Here is a 14,453-nt window from a genome sequence, read left to right as displayed (position 1 = left end):
ACATGATATACTCCACAAATACCTTCAAGTTGAAAAAAAAATACGCAGATGTATCTCATTCCTTTTTTGGAGTCTCGGTATATTTCGGAATGACTGTTACGCTGTGTCCCAATCTATATCTACTGTTTTAACAAATGATAACTTTTATTAAACGTTAGTGAAAAAAAAAATTTTCTTGTTGACAAGAAAATGAAACTTGTAGGTATGTTATTACTAGTCAATGAATTTTTGGCATGGACTTAAGAATATAAGAGCAGCTGACTTATCGCATAATTAATGGTTACTGTTTTCATTCATGTAAGATTTTTGTTATAATTGCGTTTGGTTTGGAGTAGAGTAAATAAACATAGTTGGAATTATGCTTAACAATCTTCAAAGTATTGTCAGTGTAAGTTTCTGTTGTTACAAAAATATTTGGTTTATGATATTTAAATAATGCTTTATTCTTAAGGAAAACAAAGTGAACGTTTTTTTTCTTTCATTTCAATCTATTTTTTAATTTGGAATTTTGCTAATGTAAAAATCAGTTCAACGAAATTCTTCCCGTTTTGTTCAACGAGTACCTGACTTGTTGTGATAGTATTTTTTTTTACCGGAAAAGCATAACATTCAATGTAGTTAAAAAAAAAAATGCTTTAAAAAACTAGCTTAATTGAGGTTTTGATGTATTTTAGCGTTCAATATATTTATTTGCGGGAATCATGTAGAAGAGTTCGTTTTGTGATCATCTACAAAAGGCGTGTTAACATAATGCTTCCATCGTCGGTCAGTGTTAAAATATGGTGTTTTGCAACCATATGAGCATCAATTAATGTATGACGTGAGCCATGAATACTTCTTGCAAGAACTGTTCCAATTTTACCGGCGAAATGAGAAGATTTGAAATTTTCATGAGAAGAATGCGTATTCAGTTTTTTACTAAATTTTAGAGAAGATTTAGATGCACTTGTGCTAAGAAGTTTCAGTTGTGTAATGAATGGTTTGTTTTGTGGTTGAAGTTGAGGTAGTGAACCGGTAATAGAAAAGTAAAAAGAACATAACGGCTCCATATTCCATATTCCGATCTAAACAAGTAAAATGAAATAGTACAAATGAAAAAGAAAAAAAAATGTCTTGAATGTTCAAAAACATCAATAGACGTTTTAATGAATATGACTATTATTCTAGATAACTTACGGTAGCATCTGTATAACAAGTAATTAATCGATGTGTGGATTCAAGAAGGAAAATTTTCAAAATACTTTTTGATGAAAGTCCAGTATCATGACGTGTAACAAGGGTGGTTTTTTCATTCTCGTTAGTTGAATGAATGACTAGAGAACATGGAATAATCCAATCACTCACCTTACTACATGGTCGTAAATTAAGGTATCGAACACCTCCTAACTTTGTTCCATAAATAATAAGATGTCTTGCATACCATATAACAAAACACGTTGGTTCATCGTTTCGATGAAAGTTATTATCTATTAAACAAAGTTTTGGGAGAGAATGAGAAGACTTTTTTTTTAAATGATCAAGTTGCCATTCCCATACACACACAAGATTTTGTTCAGATACATGACAAGAAGCATCATAAAAGTTTTTTTTTTGTGAAAGAATTGCTTTATTTTCCAAAACAATAGAATTGTGTAAACCTCGGCCGCTTGTTATTAAAATGTCACCACATGTAGAAGGATTTTTAAGTAAAGTTGCATAACGACAAATAGTATTATGAATTTTGATGCCAGTAGAAAAAAAAGAAGAATCATTTAGAGGTAAACATGAAGGTTTTGTCTGATTAGAATATAAAGCTTGAGTTGTTGCATTCATGGGAGTAGCGTTGGTTGTAATGAATTTGTTAGGATCGATAAAGTTCCACAGTGTTACCCAGCCTTTAATATGGGCTGCAATTAAGTAATTTCCGCAAGAAGACCATTGTAAAGATACGATATGTCCAGCTTGTTGGTATGTAGGAAGTTGCGTTGTGTTAAGGATGTTTTGTGTGCTGTCAAATTTTGACAGAAAAGGATAGAAGACAGTATGGGGTCTTTGTTTATAGTGAGAGTGAATTTGAACAACTCTTTCTTGAGCATTGCTTTGAATCGTATGAAATTCATTTGTTTTAGTTTTACTTGAGGGAGCAGAAAAAAATCGTGGTGATATAGTGGAAAGAGAAAAAGTTCCGATAATTTCGCCTGAGTAAAAACTCCATAACCCAATGATAGGAATAATATCCGTTGAAAAATGGGTAATAGATTCTTTTAAACTTAAAAGAATAGCACCTGCAGCGATAGGAAGGAAAGGATGATTGATAAGTAATGACACATGAAAATTGGCATTTGATTTTTTTTTTAGATAAGGAGTGAACGATGAGTGTAAGAAATTGATTTCTAATTTTTTAAAAATTTTTAAATAAATTTTAGATAAAATATTATTTAGAAATGTTAGATAAAGATAGGAAGCGTGTGTATTTAAATTTCGTCGCTTGGACATGATATGTTGTATTATGCAATTTTCTTTTAAATGGTCACCTTCTGACAAGTTTGAAAGATAGGACGTTAAATTATTATTGATAAATGTAATAGAAAAATTTAGAATATCCTCTGTTTCCTCAATGATATTTTTATTGAATAAATGAGTGGCTGACGTTTGTATTCCGCATAAAAACATTTCAAAAGTTAAAAAAATTGTAGGTAATGGTAATTGTTTTTCCGTTGTACACAATTTTATTCCATAATGGTCATTAACTTGAGAATTTTCTCTCTGTACTGGAAAAACTGGATGGTTTGCACTTTTAGTTGAGCAAGAGTCCTTTGTATGAAATATTAATTGTTTTGCGTGCATATGATGTCTTTTTACTCCTAGTTTTAATTGATTAGTTAATTTTGTGTTTAATAACTCAAGATGATTTTTGGGAATTTCACCGTTTTGATTTACAGAGAGCCCTGTTACACTGGCTCTACGTGAATCTTCAATATTAATAGGTGAACATATTTTTTTATGACGATATAATGTTGCCGAATGGGCGATCCAAGAAGCTATTTGTTGCTCATAAACAGGAAGAGTTAAATACGTTATGCCATTAGATTGGATTTTCGTCTTGCCATTAGAAAGACCGGTAGTACATTGTTTTTCATTTGTTCCTTGGAGATGCGATTGTTTTTCACCAGCTGCAAGGGACAGAGCGTTGTGACTTAGTATATTGAGAGACGCTGGTACGCGTGGTTGCGTTATTGAAAAATTGTGTTGGTCGAATGTATGTGAGTTAGTGGACTTAACATATTCGTAATAAATAGCTCGAGGTAAATTTATAAGAGTATTTTTCTTTTTTGTTGCTATAAATAAAGTATTGCACGAGGATTTTTGACTTAAACTTGTGATCGCTGCAGACAAACCCACAGGTACCGCATTACAAATAGACAACGAATTTCCGCTTAATGTAGGTACATGATACAAACACGATAAAGGTTGTGTGGAATCAACAGTAAAAGAAAATGGTGGATCACGAATTTGACCAACGCGCTTATTTAACGGTAAATGAGTCAACGATGCATGAAGTAAATCAGTGAAAATGTCGGGAAGATAATGCATTGGTTCCCTGCATAAAGAAAGTATAAGTTTAGGACTGCACTGAAGGCATGACCATAAAGAAGAAAAAGAGTCAATTTCCTGTTGTGAGACAAGAGCTGTTTCTTTAAATAATGTCGACCAACAATGTTCTTCTGCATTGTTTGAAACATTTTCCAAAGGCGGCCTCGGCGTGAATGCGCTACACGTTGAATTTGAAATCGGCCACATCCGAGGAATAAATGACGGAAATTCAAGAGTTACAAACAAAATGAACTGTGTCATTTTACTAACACGATACTCACAAAAAAAAACATTTTGGAATGAACGAACAAGGCATTTAAACATATCAAGAACACATTGTAAAGTGTCTTGACAGTTCGAAAAAGATAAGTGGCTTGTTTTGGTTTGAGGACCAACAACGAAATCATGATTTGTTGTTTGAAAACAAGTTACGAAACAAGCTTCTGCTGCTTGAACTGTTTTTTCCAAAATTACTAATATATAATCAAACAGTAACATTAAAAGCATATCTTGTAAACCATTCCATAATTGTAAACGGCGAAGAGATACGCTTAAGTTATGAGAAGCAAGAGATTTGAAAGATCCTTGGTGTGCAGTGTGGGATGTATGCTGATGAAAATATGTTGGTTTGGATCGTATTAAAGACATCATTGTAGCTAAAAATTGATGGGTCGTTTCAATAAAAGTTGAATGATTTTCAACTGATAATTGACTAAAGTCATTCACAATATCTACTAAAGCATGCAGAGTTGTCCATGTTTCGTTACGAATCGTGAAATTAGTATGTTTCTTTTCTTGACCAACAGTTTCATTATGCAGAGTGCGACTTTGTGATGCTTCAGTGGTGCTGGGTAATAACAATAAAGTACAAGCTAGGATATTTGAACTGGTTGTTAAAAGAGCTAGAAATCGTGTGATAGAATGAATAGGAAGAGAATTCCGGACAGTATGAAACCATGCGACACTTAAAAAAGAACAACAAAGTAAAGCATACGGAGAAGAAATCTGTTGATTTATAGGATTTGATACAAAGCGGAAAGTGCCTTTATGAAATTGTATTGAGAAAAGTTCAGAAAGAAGTGAAAATAGAGAATTTGTCCATCCGAAAATGCAACTAATACAATTTTCGAACGAAAAATTTTTAAATGTGAACATCACGTCAAGCCGAGGGTTTCGTTTCAAATAATCATTTAAGCTCTTATGTAAATCAAAAGGAATAGAGGGAATTGAAGAAGAACGCGATGTTGCTTCTATTTGCATTTTATGGAAAGGAGATACAGGAGACGTCATTTCTGGCGTTTCTTCTTTTATTAAATTTTTATCCTTATAGGCATGAAGAAAGGTTTTATCTAACCAGTGAATAAAATAATGAGGACCATGATTTACACACCAGGACATAGGAGAAGTCATGAATGGATTATGCGTTAAATCGACTTGAGTATTGTTTGAACAATTTTTCAACATAGGACACGCGCCTGACCATATTTCTCGATGTGTTAAATAAATGGAGTCATACATCATGCGATAAAAGGAAGACATATTGATCCAATGAAAGGAACAAGGGAATTTTGTATCAGTAAAAAATGGGTATCTTAAATCTTTGACAAGTTGAAAAATTTGATCAATAACTTCAACATGAGAGATAAAAAGTTCCATAGCTTCAACAATAAAGCAGAGAATTTCAGGCATGACGTGTTCAGACTTGCATAACATTAACGAACTGTTTAATTCAATATAAGGATTGGAGTTATCCAAATCAGCATGTGACCAGCTCGCAATAGAGCTTCGAAGTGGTGATTTCGGAAAATTTTGTTTGACAGTCACAAGTGAACGACGCACATGAACATTTTTCAAAAGATACCGCCGATACAGAGACGCAAAAAAAGTCTGTTTTGTTAACAACAATGGATAAACTAGAGAATCTTTGATAACTTCTAAGGGTCCCAGTGTAGTTCCTTTAGAAAAATACCATTGATGATCAGGTCGCATCAAAACATTTGAGGAATACACACTGTTTAAAATAGAATACGAGATTTGGCCTGATTCCTTCATTAGAAGACACGGACGTAGTTTTTCAGGTAGCATAGCAAGAATAGCATCGACATAATAATCATTCAACCATAAAAGCTGAGATTGCAACCATGCATCGTGGAATTTCACAGCCATGGGTAACAATTCATTAAGTGTTATATTTTTAAAATAGTTTGAAAAGAGCGAAAATTTCGTTACATCATTTTTAAAGCGAATCATCATCACTCGACAAAGAAATAACGCTAATTGGGGATCATTTAATTGACGAAAACAAACATTGAAAGCTTCTTCAAAAGCTTCACCTAAAAGAAAAAAGCTTGCTCCCAGACAAAACCGTTTTTGTTTTAATAACGTATAAGCATTTTTGCTAGCAGCATCTCGCCACCGTTGATCAGAAAAATCATGATTTAAGAATTCGACAACCTAAACATTAATATAGTTGACTACGTTGAATTAATAATTGTCACCTTTGGTTGTTTGTGGACGCGATATAAACTTTGTAAAATAGAAAGACGATTTGTTGCAATGTACCAAAGCGCCACCGTATCAGGATGCCGTTCATTTTCTCCGAGACTTTTATACGTCATTTTTGGTAAATCCTCTGAAGCGAGCTTCCAAATAGTCTCTTCATGTTTTAACCAAAGACCTGCACCACTCTAAACACTCACACAATTTATCAAAAAGTGTTCATCAATAGAGATTCATGTATTCTTGCCTGTTGCACATCTTTCCATGTTAGAAATGTGTTTTTCAAATCTTTATTTAATGACGGTTTGATAAAAGAGAACAATTGTTCACGTAAAAAACACATGTTTTGAAATAGTTCTTTTGTATCTGTTGTTTGAATAGCGAAAGCAACATCGCACGTTGTTAATCCTAACGGTTGATAATTTTGATCCGTTTTGTGCGCAAGTGAGTCTTGAATACAGTGATTTAATAAGGAACCAATATTCGAAGTGTGAGTGTGTAATAGATAATGAGATAGTAAAGGTGTTTGGGTGTGGCTTTTGATCGGATGACTCGTTGTTTCTTGGTTCACTGACTCAGCAAAATTGCACGCTTCTTCTAATGAAATTGAAACACATTGGGAAATAGTATACCCCATCAAATAGATACGGGGTGGAAAATCCATTTCTTGGGGTTGTGTAGTAGGTGGATACTTTTCGTGACCTTCAAGAAATGATGCAAAAAAGGTGAAAATGCTTTGTTTTATGCAGTGAGTCGTTTTAGACAAAGTCAGCGCTTCATCATTTTTTACTTGAAAAACAAACATAAGAAATTGTAAGATTCCATAAAGCTGGATTGTTTCTAACAAAGTTAAATGAGGAACTAACACTCCGAAAGATTGAAGATACCAACGATTGTCTGGATTTTTGATGTCTAAGTAATTGATTAACAATTTAAGTTCTTCAGCTTCAAGATAGGAGTCATCGCGCAAGCATGAATGAATGTCGAAAGGGTCAACAAGGGAATTTTCAATAGACGAATTATTCGAAAACTTTTTTCTTTCACCTAGACTAGATGGCTCCAATTCAACAAACATATTCTTTAAAAATTCAATCGAAAAATCTAATGTATCACTCATGTGACTTTCCCCTTTATGTTGTCGCCAGCGCGTGACATTCACAAAAAGCTGCTTCAACACACATTTCAACATACAGGGACATTTGGCTAATCGTATATGAGAATTCAGAACATGCGGATGATACACAGGGCGAGGTGAAGAAATTACACTTGCTTGCTTTAATAGGGTTTCAGGAAGTTTGAGCGTGATAGGTGGCCGGAATGCCTGAACGGTCCAGCGTTCATTCTCTTCACATGTTCGCCCTAATAACAATTCAGAGGAACCCGCACCCCATGAAACATGGCGAAAAAAACAACATTTTCTTTCTTTTAGTTCTCCCTGTAATGGATTCGGTACGCCTTCATAAAGCTGGTGTAAATTTGATCTAAAATGATAATCAACAGAGGACGTGTTACACAGTAATGATCATTTAACCTAAAACGTACAAATGGCATTCAATCCATTCACTGTTGTTAACACCGATACGTCTTGCATAAATAAATGGGACACAATAATAGTTATTGGAAACGTTAGAAGCTTTGTATTGTGTTTCAAAAAATAATTTCAAAGTGACAAGAAGCAACAAACCGTTGCCTTTGGTGCATTGAAAGCTTAAATAAGGTGCGTGGCCTAAAACTTCCACTGGTAAAGTCGTCGAATTATAGCATTCAACGTTATCTTTAGATTTTTTTGAACGCAACATCTCTAAATTCCTCGTTAATTCACATCCTAAATCTAGCACAGTTGATGGGTGTAGAACAGGTAACGTTAAATATTCTCCAAATGCTTGAGGTTTAGATACTGTAATGTGTGGGTTTGTTTCGCAAAATTTTTCACACAACGACAGCATAGATTCAGGCGTAGTGGAATCCAAAAAAAGATCACATAGCTCAAATAAAAGAATGAATCCAATCGACGTCAGAATGCATAAGGTTTCCTAAAAATAGCCATGTTCAATGTAAAGCTTACACACAAAATGTTCTCTGACCTCTTGAAGAGCTATGCTGACAATCATATTATCTAACACAACTTTTTCTCTAGTAATCGATTGAAAATATTTTTGGGGCACGTGTGCGAAACCCAACGGTTGAATTAAAGATTCGTCAAACTGAAAGATACTAACTAGGATGCCGTCACAAAGCTGAACGGTGTTGTGAAACTCCTGCAGCTCCCTCACACAAAACATTGCTATTAAACCTTTTGCATTAGACGTTGAAGAAAAACAACAAGGCGAGCAACAACAAATAGGTTCCGGTAACAAGTCACTTTTTCGTAAATAAGAATCAGTTTCATGATTCGTAACTCCAAGAGCATGAGGGGACTTCCAAATACATTCATGCAATTGTGCAATCGTTTTCATAAACACTGTGTTAACCATCAGACATGGTCCATTTTTTATGAAGGATGTTTTCAAATCCAAGTGATTCAATTTATAAACGCTCTTGAAGCATCGCATAAGTAATAAAGTATCCTTTTGAGAGAAATCATTTTTTTCATACAAAAAGTCGGTTGTTCGTATTCTCAGAAAAATTAAGCATGTGTTCTAATTTGGTCAAAAGACATAATTGACAGAAAAACGTTGCCGAAGAAAACATGTTAATAATTTATGAGAGACATTTGTTAGAAAAAACTCTTACATGAGTTTGCGGAAACATGTGAAGAGAAACAATAGAGGTCTTCTTAACAGATATTCTTGTATCCCGTTTTTCATTAAAACCGGTAAGTGAGGAGACTAAGTACGATTTGACTGCTTGAACCGCGTCAAAACAAGGTTCTAACGTTCCATGAAAAGGTAATACCGTGAAAAGAGGCTTTTCACGCAAAAACCTCGGTAAAATCTACAAGATCATATACACAAAGTACGTATCGTGACGATTGATGAATCAGCTACTTGTAAAGCTAAAAGATAACGTTCAGCACGTGTGACGCCAAGCATAATAGAAGGTTCTCCCATAATTGGTAACCATGCGGCATAATCCAATTCAGGAAAGGGTATAAAAGAACTTGGTGGTATTGGGTCTAAAACAAGGTCATTTTTTATATGAATGGCATGATTTATTTTTCGACCTTCAGTTGTTCTTTGTAGTTGACATACAAGATTATCCTCGAGCCAATGCGTTGCTAACGAATTTAAACATACCAAAGCTTTCATTGAGTATCCACATTCTAAAATATTATCTGGTAAAGATGAATTGTTGGATTCAGAAAAACTAGATGAAAAAGTAGGACTTGGGTCTGGCTGAAAACATTCCAACGTATTTGATTGCAATCCATGCGACGAAAATTTCATTGTATCGATAGGAGAAAGAAAGCTTTTTTCTGAAGAAAAACAGTACGTCGAATTTCTTCTCCAAACAAGTTCTTCCGTAGTATAAATCGAAGCTGAACGTTTCTACAAACGATACGTTAAAAGAAGAGTACTTATGGTACAACCGTACAGTTAAACTGGTATCGCCGAAGAAAAGCTTTCCATCACTATCTAAGGCTAGCAAACAAAATGAATTAAAACGATGTTCTTCAATTAATTTCCAATACACATTCGGAAGCAAACGTGGATCTGAACAATCAGAAAAACCATCCACTGAACTTTCTGTATCCAAACGCGCTTGAGTCGGCGTTTGAGAAACCAATCGACCATCCGGTAAAATGGAAGTTGATAATGGGAGTCGGGGACAAATGGAAACACATTGGCCTATTAAAAAAATAGACGTTTGTTCAAATTTAAAAGTTATAAATTTTAAGCTTATTGAAAGAAAACGTTAAAGACTAGATGATTAACAGTAAAGGTCGTAGGTTACCGCAAAACACTTTTGAGGTGTCACTATAGTAAATAACCTACCGTAGATGCTAATAACAGTAACTTGATATTGCACCTCAAGACTTTTGCTGGACAGTTGGTATGAAATAATATAAGGTTTAATGGCGCATGTCCATATTTCAGCAGAGCACGTTACAATGGTAACATAACTTGCCGGGAACAAAATTCCATCTTGTACTGTAATCGGTTCACCCCATAATCCCGAAACGTTGGTATCTATTAAAAGTATAGTCAACAATTGACTGTGTCTTTTTCTCTAAAACCGAACGAATCTCACTAACCTCCCCATAAACAGGACTTCAAACCTAAAGAAGGAATACACTTTGCCGAGACAAGATGTGAAATCTAAAATATACACGTATAATAAATAAACGGATTGTTTTTTTTTGTAGAAACTTACGCGACAAGGAATGTTCATATGCCGAGGGCTGAGTAGCTCTTTTACTGTAGGATCCGCCGTTGATAAAGTGTTCCTTCCTAAATCTCTGAACGCGTAAACCCATAGACCGTTTTTATCTAACAGAAACAGAAAATTGCAATAACAATTAGAATTGCTTCTCACTTTCACTCGAAAGATATGTAGAGGTGCATGACTCTGCAACTAGAACGAAATCGATCACTTGAGTGGGCATACAGGAAGATGAGAAAGAAGATAATGTTATGTTTTTTGGTGAAACTTTTTTAGCATTCAGAAATTCTTGATTTGTTTTTTGAAGAGCTGCTTGTTTTTTTGTTATTTCTTTGGACAGTTCAACGACTGACGGAGTATCCAAATGTCCATTAGGACCTAACGATAAACCTGAACAGCAATTTTCTATTTATAGTACAATGTTCTAGTAATAGCTTAACCTGTACTAAAATACTTCTGTCTGTAATAATCTTCAAACGTTTTTTCACAAAAAGATGATAAAGGTTGAGAAGATGGTTGGGAATGGACGACCTCATCTAGAAACTTTTTTTCAACACACAATTTCGTGTCATCCATTCCAATATCCGCAGCTTCATAAACATTGAAATCTGTATTTTCGGCGAAAGCCTAAAAATCACTCAATGCTAATGAATTTTTTTTAAAAAAGAAATTTACACCTGAACTCGACAGAAACGAAGAATGTTATCAATCTGATATGTTTCAAGAGAAACGTGATGAGCCGTCAACCAACATAAAGTTAAACCAGATTTTGTTATCAGAGTAGATGACGATATACTCAAATCTTCTGAATATAAAAAAACGTCACATAATGTGAAACAAAGAGGTCTCTAGAAATCTGTCAAACCTTTATTTGTCGACTGTGAAAACGAAGAGGAATGACAAATATTCACAAGAGGAATTAGTTTTTTTAAAGGATTGAATCGCAAACGAAGAACAACAACGGGATCAAATTGTAAAGGCATCTACATGGGGTTGATCTGAATTTTCTTCAAAAAATACTTTGTACCTGTAAAGACGATTCCAACCAAATAGTTAAACAATTATCAGCTGTTAAAGAACAAATAACCGCTGGAACAAAAACAACATCTGCAACTGGTCCGGTATCTTTCCATACTAAATCTACAACAGGAGCTCGATGTAATAAGGTCATTGAAACGTATGGTCCATCTTCGAATATTCCTGATGCCTTTTGTAAAGAAAAATTTTGAGCTGCTTTCACTAACATAGAATTCTTAATATAATCCTTTTCTTCTATTAATGATTGACAGCGGATATTTTGTCGTACCAACAATTCTCGCTCAGCTGAATTATCTGGCATTGTCATACGACACAAAGCCCGTAATTCTTCATCAGAAGCCAGACGCTGTGTAGCAATAAATTTGAGTAAAGAAATCCGGCGTTTGAAACCATTAGCACTCTCATGTTTTCTTGAAAATGTCTCGGCAAAATTATGTGAATCTTTTACAGATGTTAATTGCCGAAGAATACTTAATTCAGGGCCTTGAAGATTTGCGTTTTCATTAAAAATCTTACCCTTAGACCGTGTAAAATCGAATCGCTGTTGTTTTTTTTTGAAAAAAAGAAAATAACGACGATTTATATGAAAATTAGGTCGCTGAAAACAACTTGATTTTTTTTCGCGATAATCTATCACAAAAATACATCTACGTTATACAAAATTTTAATCATATTGTGATTAATTATTAATACTTTTTGTTTTGGTAGGGGGACTTTGACGGAAAACATGTTTCAAACGAAAACATGTCGTGAAATTTAAAAAAGACTTCAACGACACTTTACTCTTTGCTTGAATTAAAGATTTTTCGTTTAAACATGATGCCACTCTTTTTCTTTTAGACGTATGTAAGCACCAAATTCGAACAATGGGACTTGTTACACACAATTGTGATGATACATCTGTAAAATTTGTTCCAAGTGTATACAGCACAGCCAAAAAACGACCGGCAGGATGAGCTACGAGTCTGAAAATTCCCGAATAAGGAGTGTCTCTTAAGTTAGAAAATTCATTATGTGTGGGTTGAAGAAGTGGCACGGGAGACATCATTTTGGTATTGCTGCCAATAACACAACGCCAACTTAACGATGGTGTAGAATTACAAGAAATAAAACTAGCTAATGGTTCATTAGATTTCCAGTGTTTTGCAACAAAAGATTTCAATAATGAGTCCCCTTCAAAAAAATTCTGAGTCTCGAAAAGAGCCGCACCATTGGATTCTAAATCCTGCGACACAGGAGGTATCGAGTTGTTATTTATTTCATCAGAACCTCGTTGAAATTTACATTTCCATACAAAAAATTGAGTATTCATAACCGATATCTCCTTTCCCCGACTGTTTTTATCGAAACCTTTAGATGAAGATCCATCATTACATGAACTATAACCATTTGTTCCTTTTGTTAAAAGATCATCGTGAATCCAATTAATAGTGTAACAAGGGAATTCGAGTTTGACAGAAAAGGCTAAAACAAATCTGAAACCAAGGACATTCAAAAACAAGTGTATTTTCACAACTTTTTCTTTTACGACAATACATACAACGGTGATTTGACTTCTGTTGAATAATTGTTATCTATTTCTTCTTGTCGAAAATAACCTCCTGTAACTTTATTAAAATTACAAAGAGATTGTTCCATTTGACTTGATGGTTTAATGATATAAACAGCATGTAATGTACCAACAGCCAGCGTTAAACTTTCACGATGCCAACTTATTGAAAGTAATCGATCTGAAAATTCATCTTTAGTTTTTTTTGTTAAACTTTCCTTGTCACAAGTGTAGTACAAAGCATCATTTAACCGAATAGGAAACGTAGGTAATTCATCAAAATCATCAGGTTTAGATGCCGTGGAATGAAAAATTATTTCAATTAAATTTAAATGAGGTTGTGTGACCAAGCATAAACATGTTGGAGAAGAAACAGCTAAGATATTATACAATGTATGAGGAACAATATGCATTCCAATAGTATTTTCAAATGACTCGTCATCAAAAATGTTTATCGGTGTATTATGGGTACATTTTTTTTTTCCGTTAAAAAGATTCAGTGGTTTGGATAAATTTGACGTAGGTTGTCCTGGTACGGTCTCAGGAAAGCGTACGGTATTACGTCGCATATATTTTAAATTATTTTTGTTAGAAAGAGTGTGCGTGGAAACATTTTCACAATAGTCACTCGCATCTGATAAAGAATCTGTTTCTCGCCTTTCTATTATGAGATGGGAATTAAATTTATTGTTATAACTTTTCGAACTCTTTCGAACAATTGAATTTAGACGTATGGCTAAATCATCGGAATGCTCTGCGATAATTTGATGAGAGCATGCTTCTTGTTCTGCACTCAGAATGCACCATGAAAACAAGTTAAAGTTTTCTTCTTTATTTTACGCTTTACCTTTCAACCCATAATACTCCTGGTCGACGTTTCCAGATAAAACACGATTTGAACCACACGGAAGAAACGCGTCAGGAAAAACTTTGGCACTGACTCCTTGTAGCTTTTCTTTAACCCACGGATAAGAATTCAATGAAAAAATTTTGCTTAAACTGTTCATCGTAAAGTTGGCGATTGTATCAGTGACCATGCATGGTTAAAAATTAATAAAGAATTATTTAAAGCATTTTCTTGTTAAGAGGAAAATAGTACAAGTAAAAATTATAATTAAGAACGACTTGGTATTCCATATGTCATGGACCATTTTGTTTAAACTCTAGAACCGAAATATTTTAACCACCACTCTAGTAATGTTATATTACACCTTCGCTTAATATCATTTGTAAGAGAAGAAGATAATGTTTTTTTTTTATTTTAAAAAAAATAAAACACTACCTTTACGCTAAACATAAATATTTTTTGAATTTTCGGCTTTGTCTATTGATGGAGACCCCATATATTAACCATTCGTTGAAAAAAAAAATCCTTTTTATTATACTTTAAACAAATGACAACCATACCATTCTTCCAAACAAAAACGAAATGAAAAATTGAAAAAAATTGAAAAAACAACTAATCTTTTTA

At 34.0% G+C, this 14,453-nt stretch overlaps 2 protein-coding genes and 1 long non-coding RNA gene across 4 annotated transcripts; 1 reads left to right on the top strand and 2 right to left on the bottom strand.

Annotated features, from left to right (window-relative positions):
• Window positions 1–65: 65 nt before the first annotated feature.
• Window positions 66–574, top strand: LOC128883569 (uncharacterized). 2 transcript variants are annotated; one of them, XR_008459057.1, is made up of 4 exons: window positions 73–153; window positions 203–279; window positions 336–388; window positions 452–574. It is a non-coding gene; the product is annotated as an uncharacterized LOC128883569 (long non-coding RNA). The 2 variants fall into 2 exon arrangements; XR_008459058.1 differs by lacking the exon at window positions 203–279 and having other exon boundaries at window positions 66–202.
• On the bottom strand, window positions 386–6,218 carry LOC128883568 (uncharacterized). The gene is made up of 3 exons (XM_054136094.1): window positions 6,072–6,218; window positions 1,177–6,027; window positions 386–1,064 (listed from the first exon to the last, which is right to left on the bottom strand). The coding sequence occupies exons 1-3, from the start codon at window positions 6,189–6,191 to the stop codon at window positions 729–731; spliced, it is 5,307 nt and encodes a 1,768-aa protein (XP_053992069.1). The 5' UTR covers window positions 6,192–6,218; the 3' UTR covers window positions 386–728.
• Window positions 6,219–6,280: 62 nt separating this feature from the next.
• Window positions 6,281–14,353, bottom strand: LOC128883581 (uncharacterized). Its single transcript, XM_054136106.1, has 19 exons — window positions 13,830–14,353; window positions 12,974–13,769; window positions 12,127–12,908; window positions 11,423–12,063; window positions 11,261–11,378; window positions 11,073–11,200; window positions 10,836–11,022; window positions 10,549–10,785; window positions 10,387–10,502; window positions 10,268–10,331; window positions 10,008–10,202; window positions 9,607–9,860; window positions 9,236–9,560; window positions 9,060–9,187; window positions 8,806–9,006; window positions 8,157–8,711; window positions 7,615–8,105; window positions 7,337–7,553; window positions 6,281–7,150 (listed from the first exon to the last, which is right to left on the bottom strand). Exons 1-19 carry the CDS (start codon window positions 14,017–14,019, stop codon window positions 6,281–6,283), a joined length of 6,495 nt encoding a protein of 2,164 aa, XP_053992081.1. The 5' UTR covers window positions 14,020–14,353.
• Window positions 14,354–14,453: the final 100 nt, after the last annotated feature.

This window comes from Hylaeus volcanicus, unplaced genomic scaffold (assembly GCF_026283585.1).
Source record: "Hylaeus volcanicus isolate JK05 unplaced genomic scaffold, UHH_iyHylVolc1.0_haploid 12221, whole genome shotgun sequence".
Classification (NCBI taxonomy): domain Eukaryota; kingdom Metazoa; phylum Arthropoda; class Insecta; order Hymenoptera; family Colletidae; genus Hylaeus; species Hylaeus volcanicus.
Note: the sequence above shows the minus strand (reverse complement) of the source record. Positions and strands in the feature narration are given on the sequence as shown.